This window comes from Budorcas taxicolor, chromosome 14 (genome assembly GCF_023091745.1).
Source record: "Budorcas taxicolor isolate Tak-1 chromosome 14, Takin1.1, whole genome shotgun sequence".
Lineage (NCBI taxonomy): Eukaryota > Metazoa > Chordata > Mammalia > Artiodactyla > Bovidae > Budorcas > Budorcas taxicolor.
In genome coordinates, this window is record NC_068923.1 from 79058380 (window position 1) to 79074944 (window position 16565).

The following is a 16565-nucleotide window of genomic DNA, read 5'->3' on the forward strand; positions in this document are numbered from 1 at the left end:
GGTTCGATCCCTGGGTTGGGAAGATTCCCCTGGAGAAGGAAATGACAACCCACTACAGTACTCTTGCCTGGAAAATCCCATGGACGGAGGAGCCTGGTAGGCTACAGTCCAAGGGGTCACAAAGAGTCGGACACGACTGAGCGACTTCACTCCCTGAGGTCAGCAGTGAGTAGCAAATGGTGCTGCTGGTGTTTCTTCCTCTCTGTGTTCTGTCAGTTACATAATTTCTCTTCTGCTCTGTTTTTTTAAGACTAGTGGAGAGAAGTCTTCACTAGATAATCAGAAAGTGCTGAGTCCTTCCTGCCCTGTCCTTTAATTTTCAAATTGAGTTGTTATCCCTGTACAGACAGCCCCAGGGACAGTCCCTAGTCATCTCTAGACCAATATTAGAGATACAAGTTTGGATTAATTTTGAAGTTTGACTCAGATGGCCTTTGACCCTTGGCAGTCAGCATCCTAAGTTGCATTTGTCCCGGGGCCCTTTGTCACAGGCCTCCAGATAAGCTTTCAAACATATTCTGCTCCCCAGGATGGCCTCTTGCAGAGCCAAATTCCTGGAGTCTAGCAAGTATGATAAGTTAATTTGTGCCTAGAAATGAGGAGACTGTGTCACAGAGGGATAAACAACTCACCTGGCCTGTGCAGCTAGCAGTAGCAGTGAAATTTTAACTCTAGGGAGCCAGTCTCAGTTCAGATTAGACTTCACTGTCCAAGTCTGGACTTGAAATTTAACCAAGTCCCTGGGCCAAGGGCATGTCAAGTGCTGCTTTCCTTCTTTTAGTATCTTGCACTTCCAGAGCACTCCTCTGGGCAAATAGGCCAACAGAAGGTAAACTAGCAAGTTTTCTAAGTCAGAAATTTGTACCTTTCCAAAGATTGGTGGCTTTACTGAAATAAAAATAGCAGGAACTGTGATGTTTCATATTAGCTTCCCAGGTGGCTCAGTGGTAAAGAATCTGCCTACTAAGCTGGAGATCCCTGGGTTCGATCAGGTTCGATCCCTGGGTTGGGAAGATCCCCTGGAGAAGGAAATGGCAACCCACTCCAGTATTCTTGCCTGGGAAATCCCATGGACAGAGGAGCCTAGTGGGCTACAGTCTATGGGGGTCACAAAGAGTCAGACACGATTTAGCAACTAAACAGCAACAACAACGTGATGTTTCATGCCACTTTTAGGAAAAGGTGGAATATAAAAATATTTTGCAGAAATTTGAACCAACTGCTAGTGGCTGTCTGCAGCACTTTTAAACACTTATGAAAAATGTGCACATGACTCATGGAGACAGTAAATCACATACAATGACACCAAAGAAACAAGCAAATAAGAGCAGTTATCCAGAACTGCCTTCATAAATGTAGGACATTGCTGAAATTAAAATTATTAGCAAGAAAGAGTGTGTGACCTCCTGAGCTGCCATAGAGTTGCTCACTAGATTTGCAGTGATGTGATGTTCACGTGAGATAAGACGTGTGAAAAATTACTTTAAAGGGTACTCACAAAACCATCAGTCGTTGTATCTGTTTTTAACAAGCTTTGGAAGGCAGTGAAGATCTGCACTGGTGGAAATGGGCACAGGCCGCACATAGAGAGCAGAGGTGGAACAGGGAGGGGTGTGTCAGGATGTGAAACAGGGACCGTGTTGGAAATAATGCCGCCTCCATAAATGGAACACTCTGCAGACTCTGAAAGAATGAGGCTGCCCGACATATAACGTGAAACGTTTTCCAAGATGTTCTTGGAGTAGAAAAAGATGTTCTGTTAAGTAGGAAAAAAGCAAGATACAGAAAAGTGTGTATAATATGCTAACATCATTCTGTGTAAAAAAATCAAAATGCATGCACTCTCACCCACACCTGCCTAAAGCATCTCTGGAAAGAAAATCTCAAGCACCAGCAGCAGTCGCTCACTTTGAGGAGGGGAGCTCGTGGGCCACAAGGATGTGAGAAAGAGTTTCCTTTCACTGATCCCTCTTGTATGGCTTTTGAGTTTTTTACTGTACACATGTGTTATCCATTCAAAACTAAATTTTCAAGGTTTTCCCTGCTGGCTCAGCAGTGAAGAATCCACCTGCCAATGCAGGAGACACAGGTTTGATCCCTGATCTGGGAAGCTCGCACACGCCGTGCCACAACTATTGAGCCCGTGCCCTAGAGCCTGGGAGCCACAACTACTGAGCCACTGGCCACAACTATTGAAGCCCACGTGCCCTAGGGCCCCTCCTCTTGCAGCAAGAGAAGTCGCCACAACAAGAAACCCATGCACTGCCACTAAAGAGTAGCCCTCACTTGCCTCGATGGAAGAAAAGCTCACGCAGCTATGAAGATCCAGTGCAGCCAAAGACAGATAAATAAAAACCAAATTCCTGAAGAATGAAGTTTGACACTAGATACAGTTAGATGAGATAAATAACTGGCAGAGGAACTCAATATAAATAAGAAATTTAGATTTCACAAGAATAGGTTGGAAGACTCTGAGATTGTGAAACTGTATTCAATGCAATTATTCTGCTTTACTAAGTTTAGAAAGCTGGGTTTTTAAAATATTGCTTCTTCCGAGAAATGTAATATTGAACAATTATCTTATAAGATCTTTGGTTTCTTTTTTTATTATTTTTTTGGTCAAAGAAAGGACAGACCTGACCAATAATTTTGCCCAAGTTCTTATGTATGGTTTTTATTGTTTCCTTTTATTACAATGCTTAATAATGTATATTGTTTTCTTTTTAAAAATTCTCATTAGAAAATAGCTTTTAAAATTGTGTGTATAATTTCTGCCTTCTCAAAGTAGTACTGAATAAATTGTTACATTAGAGTAAGCTTATTTTATAGCTTGAACTATACCATGAATAGCTATTGTCTAGCTTATATAAAAAATCAAATGGATTCTCAGAAACTAGAGTTCAAAACTCTAAATCATTAGGTTGAGAACAATAGGAAATTGATGTCTTCAAATTATGAGGTTGTATAGACAAACCAAATTGTTTCAGGTTGGAGTGTATGCTTGTTGTAAATTATATACACAACAATGCTGACCTCAGTGGTGAAACAGGTTGAATAATGTTTTCAAGTTGTGCTACCCAAAAAATGCTACATAAATCAGTTTTTCTCAGGCTGCTAATTATTAATAAATAAGCAGTTTCCAGTGTTATTTGGAAAGCCAAATCCGCTTCTCTGTGGCCACTTCTCCCCCACATTTTCCGTTCCTCCATTATTGTAAGTAGTGTTAAAGTGATGACAGTAACACATTCCTACATAGGTTTATAATGTGATATTTTACCAAGCTATCCCTGGAATTCTAGATTTTAAATCAGATCAAGTCAATCTGACTCAGAGTCAGCATTCACTTTGTTATTTCTCCTAAAAGGACTCCAAAAAATGACAATGATTATGGTATTCATTTACAAGAGTTTCAAAGTGTAAAATAGCCAAGTATGTGTGTGTAAAGGATCCAAGGTGAGTAAGTGCAGAGGGGGCCATCAGGTGATGGATTTCCCCACTCTGTGGGCCCTGCCATCTAGATCTAGGTGGCTCTAGAGTCGCCATGCACTTCCTGGTCCACATGGAAACAAGCAGCCAGGTTGGATGTGTTTCCATGTCTCCATGTGCACGTGTTCTGATCGTCCCCATCTCTGAGGAAAGCTTCGCTGTAGAGGTCAGAATTCATCTTGAATGACAGAGAAAAATCGGAAGTTATGTGCTACCCTATCCATCCCGTGGCCCTTATCTTATCCCCTTCTAAAGGTAATGCTGTCGGGTAAATGCGCGATGTTCTTGGGATGGTTTGATAGATTGTATTTTCATAGGCATCCCTTGGAGAAGGGAAAGGCTCCTCACTCCAGTATTCTGGCCTGGAGAATTCCATGGACTATATAGCCCATGAGGTCGCAAAGAATCGGACATGACTGAGCGACGTTCACTTTCACGACTTTTACAAGTAATGCTCAGCGTATAGGAAATGTTTACGTAAACAAAAAGGCTTGAATGGCCCTTTTCAACATGGTTTGTCTTTTCAATTTAAAAGGTATGACGTTGGCATTGGCGGGAACTTATCTACTGGTGAACTTTGCTCCAAATATAACTCAGGCTATCTCCGCAAGAACAGTACAGTATTATTTTGTTGGCTGGCAGTTCATGATCTACATGGTAAGAATTCTAAAAATTTTACTATCCCAGAAGCGATATTGTCTAGACCACTGGTACATGGAGATGTTGGAGAGCTAGTATAATCTTTTCTTCTCAGTGTTAATAATTCATTGAAATGTAAATATATTTGACCAATATTTGAAACACTAAATCAACAATAGAAGTATCCCTGTTCCCTGGGTATTCTGTCCTTGGGGATGACTTATCACTGGAACAGTTTCCACAATTTAATGGAATTTAATCCAGCAAAGTCCAGAGTCACATATTTTAGGACAACTCAAAAACAAACAAACAAACAAAAAAAAAACAACCCTCTCTTCCCAAGTCAAAGGAAAGTACCTGAAGACATATTTTACTTCACTGAATTTTATTTAAGGTAGGTATTCTCCTCAAAAAAGCACTTATAGAGACCCATGCAATAGCCTGTCTGAAGAGAAACAGGACAATACTGAGAGATGGGGAAAAGAAAAAACAGAATGAGCTGATGTAGAAATTGGAAGCCACTAATTGTGATTTTTTTTTAATTCGATACAATGACTATGTCTGGTGGGTATTAAGAGAGAATGTGATTGAAATAGTTGGCATATAACTTGTTATGGAAGTCAGTTTAGATTGGAAAATAAGCATATTCTAGGAAGAAGAAAAATGGGATTGTCTAGATCAGCATTTAACCAAGAACTGAATTGGTAAAATAGTTGTGAATTCAATAAAAAGAATCCAGGCACACAGAGTCATACATTTTTAGGGTTAGAAGTGACCTCAAAAAGCTATCGGGCCCAGTTGCGCTGCCTTTAAAACAGGTTCAGTTCAGTTCAGTTCAGTCGCTCAGTCATGTCCGACTCTTTGCAACCCCATGGACTGCAGCACGCCAGGCCTCCCTGTCCATCATCAACTACCAGATGATTACTTTACTCAAACTCATGTCCATTGAGTCGGTGATGCCATCCAACCATCTCATCCTCTGTCGTCTGCTTCCCCTCCTGCCTTCCATCTTTCCCAGAATCAGGATCTTTTCAAATGAGTCAGCTCTTCACATCAGGTGGCAAAAGTATTGAAGTTTCAGCTTCAGCATTAGTCCTTCTGATGAACACTCAGGACTGATCTCCTTTAGGATGGCCTGGTTGGATCTCCTTGCAGTCCAAGGGCCTCCCAAGGGTCTTCTCCAACACCACAGTTCAAAAGCATCAATTCTTTGGTGCTCAGCTTTCTTTATAGGCCAACTCTCACATCCATACATGACTACTGAAAAAACTATACCCTTGACTAGATGGACCTTTGTTGACAAAGTAATGTCTCTGCTTTTTAGTATGCTGTCTAGATTGGTCATAACTTTCCTTCCAAGGAGTAAGTGTCTTTTAACTTCATGGCTGCAATCACCATCTGCAATGACTTTGGAGCCCAGAAAAATAAAGTCAGCCACTGTTTCCACTGTTTCCTCATCTATTTGCCATGAAGTGATGGGACTGGATGCCATGATCTTAGTTTTCTGAATGTTGAGTTTTAAGCTAACTTTTTCACTCTCCTCTTTCACTTTCATCAAGAGGCTTTTTAGTTCCTCTTCACTTTCTGCCATAAGGGTGGTGTCATCTGCATATCTGAGGTGATTGATATCTCTCCTGGCAATCTTGATTCCAGCTTGTGCTTCTTCCAGCCCAGCGTTTCTCATGATGTACTCTGCATAGAAGTTAAATAAGCAGGGTGACAATATACAGCCTTGACGTACTCCTTTTCCTATTTGGAACCAGTCTGTTGTTCCATGTCCAGTTCTAACTGTTGCTTCCTGACCTGCATACAGATTTCTCAAGAGGCAGGTTAGGTGGTCTGGTAGTCCCATCTCTTTCAGAATTTTCCACAGTTTATTGTGATCCACACAGTCAAAGGCTTTGGCATAGTCAAGAAAGCAGAAATAGATGTTTTTCTGGAACTCTCTTGCTTTTTCGATGATCCAGCGGATGTTGGCAACTTGATCTCTGGTTCCTCTGCCTTTTCTAAAACCAGCTTGAACATCTGGAAGTTCATGATTCACATATTGCTGCAGCCTGGCTTGGAGAATTTTGAGCATTACTTTACTAGCATGTGAGATGAGTGCAGCTGTGCGGTAATTTGAGCATTCTTTGGCTTTGTCTTTGTTAAATAGTTTACTCCTGCTTTATACCTATTATTTATACCTGGCGTTTGCAGGGACATGGCAAACTCTGCTCTCAGTGTGATGTGATTCAGGATCTTACCGCAGGAACCATACAGTATTACACTATTGTGTGGTCATTTCTAGCCAGGTGACCAGAAGCCTGTATATCTTACCATGTCTGATACATAGTTCTGACCACTGGGACACAAGTGTTTACAGGGCTTTTCTGTTTACATCTCCCACTCCTAAGATCTGTTAAAAAAAATAAATTCCTCATACACTACACACCCTTTAATAAACTCACCAATTTCGCCTCTAAACACCAAAAACGTATTCCCCTCCACTCCCTCAGCTCCCAGTCTCTCCTCACTCATCATAATGTAGGAGGCCCCTCCCCAAGAATTGCCGGATGGAGGTGCTGCGTTGGTCCTGATCCTCCTCGCCTCTTGTGCGCTGTTTTCTGACAGCCCACTCTCCTCTTAGCAGCGCTCTCGTCCCAGGCTTCTTCAGTTTGTTTTCCCTGTTCCTCTTCCTCCAGTCTGATCAGTCCATCCCAGGCTCTTGTTGGGCACCTCCTCCCCTTCTGCATCCACTCTTATCCTTCCGTGCTGCACAACTCTCCCAAGGTTTTCTGGAGTGATCTCATTGCCTACTCCACCACCATCATTCTTTAGAAAGACTTTCAAATCCAGACTTGCATCTCCTTCCCAGATCTCTCCTAACCCCAAAGCTGTGTTTTCATCTGTCCACTTATTCCCACTGACTCAATGAGTTTGAGCAAACTCCAGGAGAAAGTGAAGGACAGGGAAGCCTGGCATGCTATACTCCAAGGGGTCTCAAAGAGTCAGACACGACTGAGGGGCTGAACAACAACAGCAACTTATTCCTTATTCCTGCTTGGATATCCCATAGAGTCTGCAGGACTAACATCTCAAAAACTGAACTCAATATCTTCTCCCCTAAACTCCCTCCTCTCTTAATTTGGAAGGTTCCTCTTACCCTCATCCTCCAACAGAGTTTAGGAGTGGGCTTTCCAATTCAGAGTAGGCTTCCTCAGGTCTGTCGTACTTTGTCCCCCTCTTCCCTCTTTTATCTTCCTACTTGTCCACTGTACCCAGTCCTTTAACTATTAAAGCTTTCATCAATCAAATCTAAGCACTAGAAGGACTCTTTGAGCATTTTGTGATAGTCTAGACTTGAAGTCCTACCAACACATTATTATTCTTTGCCTACAGGCAAAACGAATTCTTCATCCGGTAAGAAAAGGGTCACAGAGTCTGTAACCAGAAAATTAAAAGCCTGCACTGAATCCTTTGGAGATTAAAGATGCATCAAGACTTATTTCCTGGAATAAACAGCATTGTTTGATGATGATGTATTTTATATTGTTTTAATACCAGAGAAAACATTTTAAAAGAACAAAACTACTTTTTAAGCCTTATAATCCCACAAAAATGTACACTGAAATAATTGCATTTTTCTATTTTCCAAAGGTAAATCTTAAGTTAATTTATTCACAAGTTCATCCGACTAATTTAGTCACCTAGAATATAGAGGAGAATTCCTGAAGCGGGAATTTTACACTCCTGGGGAGACTCATATTCCTGTAAAACAGTGAAAGTATATTTGAAAATAAGTGTCACCAAAAATGCAAATAATTCCAGATGTTTTTATGACAGCATAAAATGAGCCTTTAATAGAGTCACATTTGAATAACACTATTGGCATTAGACTCTTAGGGGAACAGATCTATATTATCTTAGTTTATCTCAGTTTGGAATTTAATCCATTATACGTTATATCTCTAAAGACTCAGAAGTTATCAATTATATACCAAGATCTTGACTTGAAGTTTGGTTTTAAGTCTGTTAACATGTACATAATTAATATTTAATCCTTCATCGTGCCAGGTTCTGTACTTTTTCTGCAAACCGTGATTGCAGAGATCATAATTATAGTAATTAAGGCAATTCTTTGAAGAATCGTCCATCTAACTGTTTTTATATTACATATGATTTATACAGTATTTGTATTATATCTTGTATTTATATATTACACCAAGTGTAAATATAACACCTGAACTGCCTTTTAAAACTGATCAAATAAACAGTAAAATGAATAAAAATATTTTAAAATCTAAATAAATTTTACATATCTCAAAAGGGGATTGTAAAGTCATATTATAGACTAGCTAAGAGCATCTCCTTTCATCATGTGTTTAGCTGTCTCAGCTGTCTCAGGTCAATATCCATCTTCCCTTTAAGGATTACATGAAGTGGAAGCCTCAGAAACAAGGCCCAAGCTCTGAGCTGGGACTCTTCGGGGAAAGAAGAGTATTTGAGAAGCCTGGTGTCTGCTAGTCAGAGAGGAATGAAGTGTCCTGTGCTCATCCACTAAAACATACTTTCCCACCTGGTGCTTACCAAAAAGCAAAACACAATCAGGTTTTCAAGGTCAAACTAGCTTGGAGAGATGCTGTGAAACATACATGGCCCCCTGAGAAATTCATCATTTCCGTTAGCATGTTAAAAACTAGAAGTCCTTTAGGGAAGAGTTAGGCTTAACCTTGTTAATCCTGCCCTGCCCAGGCTTATGTGACCATGAGGCCCTTTTCTTGAAGGGCCTTTTGTGGAATAGCAGCTGTGAACACCTCGGCAGAACCCACACGAGGGGCTGTGGCTCTGAGTCTCAGTTACTCTGTGTTCTTTGGCAGGCTTGATTGTGGCTGCGTTTGTTTTTTTTTTTCTTTTTTTGCATACCCAGATTTCCCCACAGACCATTCTCCTTCACAAAATAATCTGCATGGTGCTCATTTTCTCTCCACCAGAAAAAAAATTAAATAAGCAGAAGCAGGGGCCTAGCCTGTCGTTTGGTGTGATTTTCTACCCCAAAGCCCATTATTAAGTCAGCCTTTCTGGCAAAAGCTGCCTCAACACCCACCAGCAGGTGTTAAAACCTGAAAGGCAAAAACTATGCTTGTGTAAGCCCTCTGTGTCTGGTGCGTGAGTTTCATCTGCTTGGTTGTCTGAATGTAAGTAGTACTCACAGGTCTGCACTTGGACCCACTTCTACAGCTGAGGTCACCAACCTCACTGAGCAGGTTGAGCCCCGTGCCCGCTCCGACCATGTTGCGTCCTTCACCTGGGCAGCAAGCAGTCCTAGACACTGGCAGATGGGGAAGCCCAAGTAGCGAGGTTCAGTAACTTATCTGAGGTCACATAGAAACTAAGTGAAAGAGCCAGAACTCAAAACCAGGTGGACCACTTCTGGGGTACATGCTCCAATTCATTTCCCCACCCACCTCTCCATGCAGAATCGATACAGGCTGACCTCCAAGCATCAGATCTTTGTCCAGACTTGGCTTTAGAGAGAATCTTTGCAGAGCCCATTGCTTTTGGACAAGGACACTATATCAAAAGCTACACTTTCAGAGTAGAACTTGACAAGAGAAGAGGAGATAAGTGCAGGCTCGGAATTTGGTACTGGGAGTGGGGTTTCCAGTGGTGAAATTTTGTGTCTCTCTCTTGTCACACCATCCCACGGACTGCCAGTGCTCTTTTTGCCACTTAAAACGAAGTGATTGTTATTGTTGTTGTTGAGTCATTAAGTTGTGTCTGACTCTTTGTGACCCCATGGATTGCAGCACACCAGAGTCCTCTGTCTTTCACTATCCTCCCAGAGTTTGCTCAAATTCATGTCCATTGAGTTGGTGATGTTAGCTAACCACCTCATCCTCTGCCGAAAACAGGGTGAGGAGTGCCTTTAAATTCAATTAGAGAATGAATCCAGAAAACCCAGAATCAATTAAGAAAACTCATCCCGAAGATTTTTTTCCTCTGGAAAGACTTCAAGTACCCAAACCTGAATTCGTTTCCTATTTTTCCTATAACCGACTGTCACACACTTAGTGGCTTAAAACAATGCGATTTTATTTTCTCAACAGTTTTGAAAGTCAGAGATTCAACATGGGTCTCATGGACTAAAATCAAGATATTGGCAGAGCTGTATTCCTTGCTAGTGCCCCTGGGGAAGAATCTGTTTCCTTGCCTTTTCCAACTTCTAGAGGCAGCCAGCATTCCTTGACTTGGGTCTTTCTCATGTTACATCTCTCTCTGACCACAGCTGGGAAGGTTCTCTGCTTTTAAGGACCCTTGTGACTACACTGGGCCCACTTGGACAATCCAGGATAATCTCTGCATCTCAAGATCCATAGCCTTAATCATGTCTGGGAAGCCCCGTTGCTGTCTAACGAAACATGCACACAAGTTCCAGAGAATAGACCGTGGACATCTTGAGGTGGGGTGGGGCATTATCCTGCTTACCAGCGGAAACCCCTCTGAGCCTTGGTTTCCTTATCTGTAAAATGAGGATAATAATAGCACCCACCTCCTGAGATGGTTGTGAGAATTAAATGAATTAGTACAAGTGAAGCATGTGCAGAGCGTGCACCCTGCGCTGGTATTACTTCTGGCCTCTGAGACAGCAGTGAGCAAAGCTGCTTCTTCTGGGTTGCAGCAACCTGCAGAAGTCACAGCTTCTTTAATACTGAATTTTTGTTCAGAGAGGTGGGAAAATGTTACTAGGAAAAAAATTAACATTAACTCACGCGGCTTGGATATCTTACCCCGGGGAGCTCTGTGATCTCTTGCCACAGGACAGAACCCAAGGGCAAATAACAGTCATTCTGTGAATAACAGAAACTCATATTTTATTGATCTGAAATCATAGAGATGAAGTTTGCAAAAAAAAGTCACATATGATTTTTTAGACTGATAGCTACCACCATCCCCCCTCCCCCCAAAATAATTGGCATGCTAACAGGTTAAGCTAACATGCTCTATGCCTTGGTGCAGGAATGGCTTCCTTCCTCCCAGCCACAAATGCCATGATCCCAAAGGCTGCTGGGAGCTGTCTGTAACTGTGTCACGTGAGAAATGGACTCCTCTGGTTGAGGGGAGACCAAGCTGAGAGGGATGGCTTTGGTTTTGATGGCAGCTCTCGGGAAGGTGAAAAGATAGGAATTGGAAAGATTCTGTAGCACAACCTGATTAAATTAAAGGTCTGGCAAATAAGTCCTATAAGAAAAAGTTAAAATAATTGGTTTCATTTGCCAGGAAAAGACGAGACTAAGGGATGAGTTATTCTTCCGTATTAGATGAAAAGGTTTTAAGTGAGAAAGATATGGTCCTGCTGCTTTCCGTGCCCACAGAGGATTAAAGGGAGAAACAAAGCAATGGGTGAAACCTTGAGTTGGAACAGGAGATATTTGTGTTTATTTAGAAAAGGCTCCATGAGTAAAATGAAATCCTGAAAGTAGTGAAGTCCCCAACTCTCATCATTTTTAAGAAAAAAAAAAAAACTAGTGCCAGTATTTTTACGTGTCCAATGTAAACATTCATATTAAATTTCAGTCCAGAGATGCTGTCTCTTTGGGGGGAAGAAAAGAGCTTTGCTTCAGATATCTTGTGGTTGATCAGTCGCTAAGTCACATCTGACTCTTCGTGACCTCATGGACTGCAGCACTCCAGGTTTCCCTGCCCTTCACTATCTCCCTGAGTTTGCTCAAATTGTGTCAGTGATGCCATCCAACCATCTCATTCTCTGTCACCCCCTTCTCCTCCTGCTCTCAATCTTTCCCAGCCTCACGGTCTTTTCAATGAGTCAGCTCTTCGCATCAGGTGGCCAACTATTGGCGCTTCAACATCAATCCTTCCAATGAATATTCTGGATTTATTTCCTTTAGGATTGACTGATTTGATCTCCTTGTTGTCCAAGGGAATCCCAAGAGTCCTCTCCAACACCACAGCTCAAAAGCATCAATTCTTCAGTACTCAGCCACCTTTATGATCCGACTGTCATACCTGTACATGACTACTGGAAAAACCATAGCTTTGACTGTAAGCACCCTTGTCGGCAAAGTGATGTCTCTGCTCTTTAATATGCTGTCTAGTTTTGTCATAGCTTTCCTTCCAAGGGGCGGTCACCATTCACAGTGATTTTGGAGCCAAAGAAGATAAACGTCTGTCACTGTTTCCACTTTTTCCCCGTCTATTTGCCATGAAGTGATGGGACAGGATGCCATGATCTTAGCTTTTTGAATGTTGAGTTTTAAGCCAGTTTTTTCACTCTCTTCTTTCAACCTCCTCAAGAGGCTATTTAGCTCCTCTTCAGTTTCTCCCATTAGAGTGGTATCATCTGCATATCTGAGGTTGTTGATATTTCTCCTGGCAGTCTTGATTCCAACTTGTGCTTCACCCAGCCTGGCATTTCACATGATGTACTCTGCATATAAGTTAAATAAGCAGGATGACAATATACAGCCTTGATGAACTTCTTTCCCAATTTTGAACCAGTCCATTGTTCCATGTCTGGTTCTGTTACTTCTTGATGTACATACAGGTCTCTAAGAAGACAGGTAAGGTGGTCTGGTAGTCCCATCTCTTTAAAAATTTTCCACAGTTTGCTGTGATCCACACATAGTCAGTGAAGGTAGATGTTTTTCTAGAATTCCCTTGCTTTCTTTATGACCCAATGGATGATGGCAATTTAATTTCTGGTTCCTCTGCCTTTTCTAAATCCAGCTTGTACATCTGGAAGTTCTTGATTCACTTATTGCTGAAACTTAGCTTGAAGGATTTTGACCATTGCCTTTCTAGCATGTGACATGAGTGTAATTGTACGGTAGCTTGAATGTTCTTTGGCATTGGCCTTCTTCGGGATTAGAATGAAAACTGACCTTTTCTAGTCCTGTGGCCACTGCTGAGTTTTCCAAATTTCCTGACATATTGAGTGCACCACTTTAACAGCATCATCTTTAAGGAATAGTTCAGCTGGAATTCCATCACCTCCACTAGCTTTGTTCCTAGTAATACTTCCTAAGGCCCACTTGACTTCATGCTCCAGGATGCTCTAGGTGAGTGACCACACCATCATGACTATCTGGTTCATTAAAATCTTTTTTGTATAGTTCTGTGTATTCTTGCCCCCTCTTAATCTCTTCTGCTTCTGTTAAGTCTTTGCCATTTCTGTCTTTTATTGTGCCATCCTTGCATTGTTCCCTTGGTATCTCTAATTTTCTTGAAGCGATTTCTAGTCCTTCCCATTCTGTTGTTTTCCTCTATTTCTTTGCATTGTTCACTTAAGAAGTCTTTCTTCTCTCTCCTTGCTACTCTCTGGAACTCTGCATTCAGTAGGGTATATCTTTCCATTTCTTCTTTGCCTTTCACTTCTCTTCTTTTCTCAGGTGTTTGTAAGGTCTTCTCAGACAACTTTTGGTTTATCTTAAGGACCTCAAAAAAGAAAAAAAAAACTAAAAAATAAAATTGAGGGTTCAAAAGTACACTCATTTTCTTAAAGGAAGGAAAATTTTAAACATTCAGTCAATTAATACTTATTGAATACTCAGTTTATTAGACATTCAGTTCAGTTCAGTTCAGTCGCTCAGTCGTGTCCAACTCTTTGCGACCCCATGAATTGCAGCATGCCAGGCCTCCCTGTCCATCACCAACTCCCAGAGTTCACTCAGATTCACGTCCATCAAGTCAGTGATGCCATCCAGCCATCTCATCCTCTGTCATCCCCTTCTCCTCCTGCTCCCAATCCTTCCCAGCATCAGAGTCTTTTCCAATGAGTCAACTCTTCACATGAGGTAGCCAAAGTACTGGAGTTTCAGCTTTAGCATCATTCCTTCCAAAGAAATCCCAGGGCTGATCTCCTTCAGAATGGACTGGTTGAATCTCCTTGCAGTCCAAGGAACTCTCAAGAGGCTCCTCCAACACCACAGTTCAAAAGCATCAATTCTTTGGTGCTCAGCCTTCTTCACAGTCCAACTCTCACATCCATACATGACCACTGGAAAAACCATAGCCTTGACTAGATGGACCTTAGTCGGCAAAGTAATGTCTCTGCTTTTGAATATGCTATCCAGGTTGGTCATAACTTTTCTTCCAAGGTCTGCTTTTTGGCAAACTGTTGATAATAAATTTGATATGTAATTGACTCACTAATTCTAAAAATACTTATTGAGTGACCAACTGAGTGCCAGACACTGGAGGCAGTAAAGGTTCCTGTTCCTACAGAGCTGATGTGCTGGTGGGGACAGACAAGAAATGTAAACATGAGGACAGGTCATGGTTAAGACACTCTACAGTTGCCACCTGAAGTTGAGGTTGTGACAGGATGACTAGGTGCCTCTGTTAGAACAGAGTGATCTAGGAAGACCTCTCCAAGGGTCTGAGTGACTAGGAGTCATTGTGCAAACAAAAGCTCAGGGAAAGCTCATTCCAGGCAGGGCAAACTGTCAGTGCAAAGGCCCAAAGGCAGGAGCAGCGTGAGAACCACAGAGAACCGAAGTGGGGCAGTGGGGAAGCCATTGTAGCTACTGCAGGTGGACCATCCATGAGCCAGCCATGCACGATGATGAGGACCCAGGAGTCTTAAGCAAGGAATGACTAGGTCTAATTTATATTTTTACTATATGTGTCATCCTGGATGAATCTTATAATACACAGTGAAAAAAAGCAAATGAGTGAAGGCAAGTATATGACTCCACTTGTATAAACAACAAATGTGCAAAAATAAATGGTATCATTTGAGAATACATAGAAATGTAATTAAAGAAAATGAATGGTAAACACAGAATTCAATGTAGTGCTTCCTGGGGAGGTCACAGAAGAAGGGGAGAGCCACTGTGAAGGGAAGACTTCACAGAGATTGATGGGTTCTAGTTCTCAGGTTGGGTAGAGGGCATAGTGGTACTTGTCATAGTACTGTAAATACCTAATATGTATATCAGACAAGTAATGAGTTTCTATGAATGAAATAGTTCATTATCCAAATTGCATTTTTAAGTGACTCCTCTTGTTGTTCAATGGCTGGATGATTAAGAGACAGGAATCAAGTCAAAGACAAAGTAGAAGCTGTTGCAATAGTCAGAAAGGGTCGGGGGAGGGAGGGAAAGAGAGGACTTTTCAGCTTGTGCAACAGGGCACCTCCTAAGAGGGTGGAGGCTCAGGAGGAACAGGCAGAGAAGCTAGGCAATCATGAATTAAGTGTTGGCCAAACCAGTGAAGAAAAAGTCCTGGTTTCCATACTGTCAGCTACCCCTTGGGCATAAGTAAAGTATTACAGATAGTGGTATATTATTTTTATAATAAGAGTCAAACTGTGTTTCCAGGGGCTTCCCTAGTGGTCCAGTGGCTGAGACTCTGCGCTTAGTGCAGGGGATGGAGTTCAGTCCCTGGTCAGGGATCTAGACCCCACTTGCTGCAATGAAAGATCCAGCATGCTGCCGCTAAGACCCCACACAGCCAAATAATTAAATATATTTAAAAAGAAAAAAAAAACTTGTTTCCAGAACCACACATACAAAAAATAGTCTTCTAAATGTTGTACCATTGATTCTTTATTTTTGTTATCACTGGAATGAGCCATAACAATTCAACCTTGCTGATGGAGAGGGGGAAAAAAAGAGTTAAGTGTTGGGACTTCTCTGGCAGTCCAGTGGTTAAGACTCCACACTTCTACTGCACGGTATACGGGTTCCATCCCTGGTCAGGGAACTAAGATCCTACATGCCCCATGGTACAGCCCCTCCCCCTCACAAAGAGTTAAGTGTTGCCCATATTCATATGATATGGCTGTTGAACATGCCCGTGGGAATGTCTGGTTGACACCTGGGTAAATGAGACTGGAGCTGCAGGGAGAACTGGAGATCTACAGCTGAGTGTCATTGCCCTGTAGGTGGTGGTAGAACTCTTGAGTCTGGGTGGCTGAGGCTCCTTATGTTGTTCTCATATATTTAGAATTGTCCTTGGGAACTCTGGTCACCCTCAACCCTCATATGATACTCATCGCAAAATCAAAAAGTGTGGCATTCTGAAGACTTTGTGTAGAATAATTTAAACTTTACTCTTCCTATTTCCCTTTCTAGATTTTAGAAATATTAGTTTTCTGCATTCTCCTGTATTTCCATAAAAGAAAAGGAATGAGACACATTGTGATTCTGCTGACCCTGGTGGCACTCCTAGGTAAGGATGTGTTTTATTTTCTAATTCTCTAATCTAGCCACGCTAAGTCATAAAGGAGTTTAGAGGAGAAATATTTGAGCATTCTGTTTTTTCTCATTGTTTCTACTTTTCAGTTCTGATCTATAGAAAGAAACTCTCAGTTACGCCAATTATACTTTGTATGTCCATTGCTACAATGGATATGTGTTTATTTTTTTAATATATTAAAGGAATTTTACTTCTTGATAATTCTCCCTGCTCTCTGACAATTTGAGGAGTTATTTTGC

At 41.6% G+C, this 16565-nt stretch overlaps 1 protein-coding gene across 1 annotated transcript in view; it reads left to right on the plus strand.

The window, feature by feature from the left end:
• The window catches only part of NIPAL2 (NIPA like domain containing 2), an 83205-nt gene that overhangs the window by 47533 nt on the left and 19107 nt on the right, over positions 1 to 16565 (plus strand). The window contains exons 5-6 of the mRNA XM_052651963.1: positions 4022 to 4143; positions 16203 to 16299. Coding sequence (XP_052507923.1) covers positions 4022 to 4143; positions 16203 to 16299 — 219 coding nt within the window. The remainder of the gene's footprint in view (positions 1 to 4021; positions 4144 to 16202; positions 16300 to 16565) is intronic.